At 34.6% G+C, this 9,496-nt stretch overlaps 1 protein-coding gene across 1 annotated transcript; it reads left to right on the top strand.

Moving 5' to 3' along the window:
• The first annotated feature begins 2,492 nt into the window (after positions 1-2,492).
• On the top strand, positions 2,493-7,510 carry LOC144969482 (tRNA (uracil-5-)-methyltransferase homolog A-like). Its single transcript, XM_078908606.1, has 4 exons — positions 2,493-2,564; positions 3,151-3,345; positions 6,597-6,693; positions 7,300-7,510. The coding sequence occupies exons 1-4, from the start codon at positions 2,516-2,518 to the stop codon at positions 7,418-7,420; spliced, it is 462 nt and encodes a 153-aa protein (XP_078764732.1). The 5' UTR covers positions 2,493-2,515; the 3' UTR covers positions 7,421-7,510.
• Positions 7,511-9,496: the final 1,986 nt, after the last annotated feature.

Raw genomic sequence — 9,496 nt, 5'->3', positions numbered from 1 at the left:
CCCACCCCCCCCCCCTCCTTTAGGGAACCAAAAGCCACAAAAAATTTTGGTACAGTAAAATAGGGGAAATGGTGTGAAGCGTCACAGTTTTCCCAAACGTCTTAGACTTTTGCTGCGGCACAGGGACAATTGGCCTCTCCAGGGCCAAGGTTTGTATTCCGTGCCCTTTTATTGTCATCAGCTTTTCGGGGTGGGGTTCCTGACCTCCCATAGTGGGCAGGGAGGCACTCACTGTGTTTTCTTTTCCCCTTTAAAATCTGTTTTCCAACATGCTTCCTGCCCTTTGTCCTTGGAATGAGATTACTTGGTTTTGTCCTGGCCCGGCCAAATCCGGATGGGAGGGAAACAGTCAAACAGCCCATTGTTTTGGGGGGATGACATTTTTATCCCGAAAATCATCTCTATTTTATGTTTTTTAAATTATTTTTTTTAAATTTTGAATGTAAAATTAAGCATTTGAGTGCTTCCCCCTTTGTTGGATCTTGTGCTTGTGTCTGGATGAGACTTATAGGTGTCTCAAACCAAGTACATTGGTGATATGCTCGGGAAATCTACATCTGATCCCTATTTTTTCCCCATTTCCCCCCTTTGTCTTACTTTCTCTTGGGTGCTTTTATTGTAATTCTAAAACTTTTTAATATCCCATTTTCTTCCTTTTTTACTGGCGTTGATATAACCTAAATGTGTTGCAAGCACCGTAAAACCCTTAAAAATAAACAAAAACAATTGATCAGTTTTTGGACTTCTTCCATTGGTTTTCTGGGCAGTTGTTACTTCGTGTAATAGTGTTTTCATAATCTGACACATTGCTGATGATGTGTTTAGTTTGAAGATCTGAAAACGTGTGTTTGAAACGGTGCAAGAGAAATCAAGAAAGATCAGTCTGGAATGTCCAGGGTTCAAATCCTGCTATGAGCAGTGCATAGTTGAGTCCTTGGAAAGGGTACTTACAATCTCTCATTGTACTTAGGTGTGAAATGAGTATCTGGCCATTAACATCAGTGTGTTTGTTGGGAGAAAAAAATGCTAACATTGCCTAATAGGCATCATGTCTCGTCCTACATGCTAAGTGTTACTGTTGGCTAGGGACCCAATGTAAAGCACTTTGAGCATGTTTAGTGGATAGTATGCTTTATAAATGCTCGCGTTAAAAAAAATTTGGAGTGAAAATGAATGCTTTCATTGTAAATGTTGAGAAAGCTTTGTTTTTTTTTGGTCTTAGGTTTTCAAACATTCATGAAAATAAAAACAGGGTTTTTTTGTTGTTTTTTTGGGGGGTTTTTTTGGGTTTTTTTAATTAACGATCTACAGTATGATAAAAGGTTGAAATACAGTCGACTCTGCTTAATCACACGCCCTGGGGAGTTTGGGTTAGTGTGTCAATTAAGCGGAGAAGCTTAAAATAGCATCTAAGCAGTGGTTTTCATGTGAAATTCATGTAGGATCTTCCACTCTGAGTTTTCTACGGGCTTGGGATCATCATGTTCAAGAAATGGCCTCATTAAAGGGCGGGGGGGGGGGGGGAGTTTTTTTTGTTGTTGTTTGTTTTTTGGGGGTTTTTTTTTTTGCTTTTTTATTTATTTTTTTTCTTTTCTTTTTTATGTTTTATCAGCAACAAAATGTGGCATCATTGTTTGTAAGAATAATAATCGTGGAGCGTTGATTGTTCTCAATTCTATGCAAGCTATTTGTAAACTGGTCTTCAATCTTGCCAAAATTAGTAGATCATCCGTCAAGCATTCTTCTTAGATGAAGCGACATAATTTGTCCTCTATGTCAAGTTTTTCAGTGTTTGTCAGGGTTACTATCATCTGTTGACAGTTAAAACTTCACACCCACATACAAACACACACACACACACACACATCTTTTATTGTTACTCTTATAACTTATAGCTTTTTTTTCTCAAGATGAAATGAAAGTGTAGATTAAATGGAGAAGGTGTACGATTAAGCGGAGTGATTATTTAGAAAAAATTATGTTTTTCTGGAATGTGTATTGTATAACCGGAGTGTGTGATTAACCGATGTGCAATTAAACGGAGTTGACTGTATTTAAATTTCCCAAGTTTTAGGTATCGTAAACTTCAAGATGATTTGATACAAACGTTTAAAAAAAAACATGACTTTCACGATGTAGATGCATCAAATTTTAAAACTCATTCTAATATGATATTTGTTAGAGGAGATTTGTACTACCAAATGTAATCTTAGTCTAAACAACAACAAAAATCATTAATCAAACGGTCCAGACCTGGAATTGTATAATTCTTGAAACAAAAAGGTATGTTCTCTTTATTATGAGATATTTATTTTAAGACTTGTTTTTGGTTTTTTTTGACTGAACATATAATGACTATTGTCTTAATCATTTAACACTGTAAAATGTATACATTGATTAGTTAGTGTTTGTAATCATTCACTTGTCTCTACTATATCAAAGGCACAAGAAGGATTTAATTCTCGATATTACTTGTTTCCTCCTCCAGAAAGTGAAGCAAGTTATTGGAGTTGAAATGTGTGAGTCAGCAGTGGATGACGCCAAACAGAATGCAACCCTCAATGGTATGCTTTTAGTTATGTTTCATGCTATTGTCGTTGACGTTGTATTTGTTAGTTTGCTTACTGTGAGTGGCTGGCAATGGGATTGTAAGATTATGCATTGATTTTTTTTATATCATCATAATCATCATCTTCATTGTCATCATCATCATTGCAATCATCATAATGATCATTATCATCGTCATTGTCACTGGTCAGCACTATCATCATCATTATCATCGTTGTTGTTGCTGGTCATCATTATCATCATTACCATCATCACCATCATCATCATCATAATCATTGCCATTGTCATCGGTCATCATTATCATCAACAACATTATCCTTGCCATCAAATCATCGCCATTGTCATCTGTCATCATTATCATCAACAACATTATCCTTGCCATCATCATCCTCATCATCATCATTATCATCGCCTTTGTCATTGGTCATCATCATCTTCATCATCATCATCATCACTATCATTATGATCCATTCCTCTGATTCATAGTAACGATTTAAAGGGTAAAGATCATATAAAAAGCAAAACCATTTCCACCTTCTCCCCTCTGACCTCCCACCCTGTCTTTTACCTATTCCTTTGAAGACATAACCAACGTAATGTACTACTGCTCCAAAGTGGAAGATGTCATTGATAAAGTTCTCGCATCTGCATTTAAAGCCTCCACATCACCATCACCATCTTCCCTCTCACAATGTCTGACTGCATCACAAGAAGTAGATTCAACAACAATAGAAAATGACATCATAGCAGTGGTAGATCCCCCAAGAGCTGGCCTACGTATGTATCCAATTGTTTCACAAACTAAAAAACCTTCTCTTTGGGAGGGATCTTTGACCTCCAATGGTGAGCAGGAGGTCACTTGCTATATGTATCCAACTGTTTCAGAATCTAAAAACCATTCTCTCTGGGTGGGATCTTTGACCCCCAATGGTGGGCAGGAGGTCTGTCTCATTGGGTGGGATCTTTGACCTCCAATGGTGGGGAGGAGGTCACTTACTATATGTATCCAATTGTTTCACAATCTAAAAACCATTCTCTTTGGTTGGGATCTTTGACCTCCACAGTGGGCAGGAGGTCACTTGCTTCAGCTTCTATCCCCTCTATATCTGTTCTCTGTGGGGCTGATTGAATCGGGTGACAGGCAAATACTTAATACTTGTGCTGTACAGCATGCCATTCAGACTAGAGCTTCCTATTGACATGAGAGAAATTTTGCCTCATCTGGACAGATATGTTAAAATTTTTCAATCGCTAGAGCCCAAATTTCACAAGCTTCATCATGGGCAAGAAGCTCTTTTGAAGTTCCTTCATGTCCAACTTCATGAAACCCTAAGTTGTTCGTCAGTCTGTGAATAAACTATCAAAATTTCAAATTGATAACACTCGTCAGCACATCCCCTCCTAGATACCTTATGGGACGGATATCAGAAAATTGTTGGGAGGACTGTAGAGTAAGGAAGTTTTATAAGAAGTCCTGAACACCCTGTATTTTGTTATTGTGATTTTGGGGGAAACCTATCATTTTTGAGTATTGACTGAATAATAGAGCACGTCTTGACTGACCCTGCATTACATTTAGGTATTGCCTGTGACATTTCGTTGGGTAAACTTAGTTTTTAGTCAGTCCATCACGATAGCCTGAGCAGAGCAGAGACATGTTAGGTCCTCTCTAAGACTCACAAAAGTCATACCTGTTTGGTAGAAAGTCACTTGTCTTCGAGATTAATATTAACATTGAATATTAAACACTAGTGAAATTTCTTATGTTTGAAGGCTCTATTTATGGTGTGTCTCCAGTGATATTTTGGGGTTTTAATTATAGTTACTCTATAGTATAATTTGATTTATGATATGAGATCATCATCTGTGAATTTTCATGAGCATGATGCGCTCATAATATTATTGATAATCAGAATAAATAGTAGGATATTTTTATATTGTGCTTTGAAACATAAAGATAACAGATATAAAAATGAATTGGCTCTTCGTTGTACACATTTACGTGGGCCAGGGTTGGCAGCACTGAACTTCTACAGTTCTGTTTCACTTTCACCATCTTCGCTGCAAGATTGACGCATAAGCTACCAAAATATTTATACCTCAGTGTGTGGTCAATATGCAAATGAAGTACAAAAATAAACAATGATCCATTTACATGTACGTGTATGTCCATGCAATTGTTTTTCACACCTCATATTATTAATATGCCTTAATAATAATAATAATAATACATAATAATAATAATAATAATAATAATAATAATAATAATAATAATAATAATAATAATAATAATAATAATAATAATAATAATAATAATAATAATAATAATAATAATAATGAAAACTTATATAGCGCTATAACTCAGCGACGCCTTGTGCTGTCCCAGGTCTTTTGAGTTTTGTGTGACAGAAAAAGGTTATTTATAGTTGCTACATAAGAAAAATCCTGGTCATCAAAGATTTCTTTACATTTAGATGTCAATGTTATTCAAAACCATTCTAGTTAAATGACTGTCCTGATTACATTTTTATCTCTTTGGTGAATGATATTTTTACATTTAGAATATTTATTTTACGTCAATTTTCCCATGCCAGAGGTATCCGGATTACCTGCTTGCTGTTCAGCTATTCAACTATGCGAATTTTAATGTTCTACAGTAATACATGTTTCATGCAGAAACAAAATCCAATCATTTAATCATGCGTCATTGTAAAGGGATTATGTCTTGTAAATATCATGGAAATTTTTAGGTTGAAATTTGAATACCACAACGCTGCATGAAATATCATCACTCATTACCATTGCAACCACTACTACTACTACTACTACTACTACTACTACTACTACTACTACTACTACTACTACTACTACTACTACTACTACTACTACTACTACTACCACTACTACTACTACTACTACTACTACTACTACTACTACTACTACTACTACTACTACTACTACTACTACTACTACTACTACTACTACTACTATTATTATTATTATTATTATTATTATTATTATTATTATTATTATTATTATTATTATCATTATTATTAGTAGTAGTAGTAGTAGTAGTACTACAAGATTGATGGTGTCGTCTCTCATTAAGAAATTGTTGTTTTCAGGAAGGTCATATTATATATATTAAAACAAAGTCTTCAAGACAAACTCCTATCTCATGATTAATATAAAGTTCAGAATGGTGCATAACTTCTCTTTCGCTGTTATGTCCCACAACAACACTCTAGGAGTGTGACTAGTATTCACCTCTGCCAAATCACTAACTCAGCTTGATACTATTATGATCTTGTCAAGGTAAACCAAATAACAATAATTGAATTTACTGTCAAAATGTTCAGAATTGAATCCCAAAAATATTATTTTCAATTTAAGAAACTTCGCTCATTTTTCCTTATCAAAGGAAATTGATTCAGTTCAAAATTACAACTTAAAGCTTAAGATTCTTGTTCAGAGTCATTCTTCATCATAATATGAAACCAGTGAAGTCAGTGAACTCAGATCTGCCTACTTTTTAAAATTTTTAATCCGCACTTTTTAGGAGATAAAGATTGTAGCCGTTAACTTTAAAATTCAACAATTTACCCTCGCAGGGATTAAATACCACTTTAAAAAATCCTTAGAATCATCGACTTTTATTTCCAATAAGTTTTTAATGTCAGAAATGCTCATGAAGTTCTGAAATTGGAGCCGACATTTTGTAATTTGACAAACTTTTCATAGTGGTCGGGAGGTCAGTGAACCACAGAAAAGGTGTTGCCGTCTAAAAGGGCCTTATAGTATCAACTAAAAGACTTCTTTGAGACACTCATTTCCTCCACAATATTTCAGGAGACATAATTTCTACAGGTTTTCAATGAAAATGACACTTTTCTTTTGAAAATTTTAATCATTAATAGCCTAAGACGATATTTATATAACTCAAATCGTTGAAAAGAGAATTGCTGAAAAATTTTGCACCCTTAGATTTTATGTAGATTAATCCTCCTCTTTTGAAACTCTGTTCACAGATAAAAGTGTTATCAAGGTGCTGAGAAAAAGTGAAGAAATTAAGAGACTGGTTTATGTTTCCTGCAACCCTGAAAATGCAATGGATAACTTTGTGGAGTAAGAGACATTTTATCTTTCTTTTTTTCTCTTTTTTTTTTTTTTTATTATTCCATGGTAGTTCAAACAGATGTTGTCTATAAGCAGACTGAATATAGCCACCCACCAGGCTGGGTCTCTTGATTTTTTAATGATGGGAAGATATATATATATATATATATATATATATATATATATATATTATATATATATATATATATATATATATATATATATATATATATATATTAGATTCTCATAATAGTTGAAGCATTATAGGTAAAAATGTGTGTGTGTATTTGTGTGTGTGTGTGTGTGCATGCAAGAGAAGAGAGAGAGAGAGAGAGAGAGAGCGAGCGACAATGTGATGAAGCAATGAGATCAAAACTAAATAAATCAAGAATAAGATAGGGGGACTAAATATTTCTGTTTTTAGAATGTTTCAGGTGCTGAACTCAAAACTTACATTAATGTCTTTGCTTGTCTTAAATGATGAAATGATGGGAAAGCATCACAAGCTCTGCTTAATTTCTATGAATAAACTAAAGCTATGCTGTTATGTGTGACTCTTTTTTGAGTATTCTAATTCAATTTCAAATCCCATATTTTTTCATTGTGCAATTTCAGTTTGATAAGACCAAGTTCAAGCAAACTGAGAGGTTGTCCTTTCTCTCTGGAGAAAGCCATTCCAGTAGATCTGTTCCCCGGTACAAGACACTGTGAAGTGGTGCTTCTCTTAACTAGATAACTCTTGTTCTATCAGTGATTTGGGTGGTGTGATTAATAATTGCCATGTTTACCAGATATGTAAATAAAACTTTTTTTCTAAAAGATCGAAGAGTGATGATTATTTGTTTAGTCATTCACGGTGGTCCAGAAGTTACAGTTACAGTTCCATTTTAAACTATGCTATCTTTTTTTGTAAAAATCATTACTACATTTGATTCTGAATGTTGACTAACCTTCAAACATCAATCCCCATGATCTAATTTTTAAAAATAAATGAATAAATTGATAAATATAGAAATAGATGAATAAAAAAATGAATGAATAAATAAAAAATATAAGTAAATAAATAAATTAAATTAATAAACTTTATTCCTCCATACAGAAATTGGTTTTACAAACTTGAATTACAGGTATGAATAAATGAGCGTTATAAAATAGTATATTTACATCCTGATATAAAGCAATATAGTATATATAGTAAAAGGAAAGGTAATAATGAGCTCTATTTAGTTACTTTGTTGCTGAAGGCAGACCTTATGTCATCTAAGGTCTTACTTTTCCTTTATCATCTCCTTAGAAAAATCAGAATCTGCAAGAAAACTTGAAAGCCATACAAACTGCTAAACACACGAGAATCAGTGGAGCACCACAAAGAGAGCTTTGTCCTATTATTTCCCACCTACTTCAACAATCAGAAACTTTAAGAAAAGATGGAAGCCACACATAAACTGCTAAACGCCTCGATTTACATTTTTTTTTTTTTAAAATTATGAAATAAAATTCCCTTTATCCAATCCAAAGGGGATTTTTTTCTTTAGTTTTGCTCGAAAGGAAGACTGGAATAACCCATGCATAAGCCGCAAAGTTGATCTAGGATAGGGAGACTTTTTCAAGGGCCACACGGCGCAACAGGTAGTCGAACTCTGTACCTTTCGGGTACGAAGCAAAGATCATAGCGCTGAGCCACGCTACACCATAATGTACTATTTAATAATGCACCATTTATGTACATCGAGTCACCCGGTCAGGCAGGTCGATAGAAGACAAACTGCCATCGTGGAAGTCTTCCTTTCTACTTGGACATAAGAGTTTTCTAAAAGAGAACGTCTTCTATTTTTATGCCATCCAGACATAAGCAAAGGATTCCGTTACGAAGGATACACTCAAATAATGAAAATTACAATACAATATATTCAAACTAAGAGCTATACTTATTACATAAAAGAGAGATGATTTACAAGGGGAAAAAATATCTTAAAAAATAGGAACTATACACTTAACTGCCTCCCTCTCAGCTAAGGATTACTGCCATGGCTGAGAAAAAAAATCGAGCAATCTCAATCCAGGATAAAGAGGAGAGCAATATGGAAAGGAAAACAGATATAAGGGGATAGATGGCATAACAATAATAGTAAATTTTCCCTCCATCACGGAAAGTCGAAACCCCCCCCCCCCCCCCCCCCCTGTAGGACGCTCTGTAATCAGCACCATGCACCAAGATAGGTGAGCCGTGCAGATTCTCGTCACTGAAAAAAAAAAACAAGAAAACCCCATCATCTTTTGTCATTTGGCACTCCTCTACTCCCTCAATTTCATATCATTATTAACAATTATCAAGAGGATCTTCATGCAGAAAAGACTTTTGTGGCATCTTCTATCTCCGTGACAATTTCGATGGCTTGGTTGAACAAGAGCCCGTCCACCAAATAGAGGGTTGGGAGTCAAAATTGTTCTGTACAACTCGTGTTTATTTTTTTGAAAATTAGCACATAATTACTGGCTAATCTAAAAATTATAAAACTATCTTTTTACAGATTAATATACGAGCACCTTGCAAATCTTTATTTAATTAAAATAAATGATCATTTAGAAAATCTTTTATGGCATGGCATATTGATCGTTCAGTTCATTATTTAATTTATAAAATCTGCTATCATCAGCTACGTACTCGTTTTACACCTGAGCACGGTGGGAGAATGTGAGTAAAGAGCCTTTTCCAAGGACTCAACTATGCGCCGCTCAGCGCCTAACTCGAACCTCCAGACCCGGAGACACAAGACCAAATAGCCGCATTTAAATATGTTATACACAAACA

Source organism: Berghia stephanieae, chromosome 3, assembly GCF_034508935.2.
Source record: "Berghia stephanieae isolate SIO BIC M18660-M18661 chromosome 3, UCSD_Bste_1.3, whole genome shotgun sequence".
NCBI lineage: Eukaryota > Metazoa > Mollusca > Gastropoda > Nudibranchia > Aeolidiidae > Berghia > Berghia stephanieae.
This window is presented reverse-complemented; position numbering and strand designations above follow the sequence as displayed.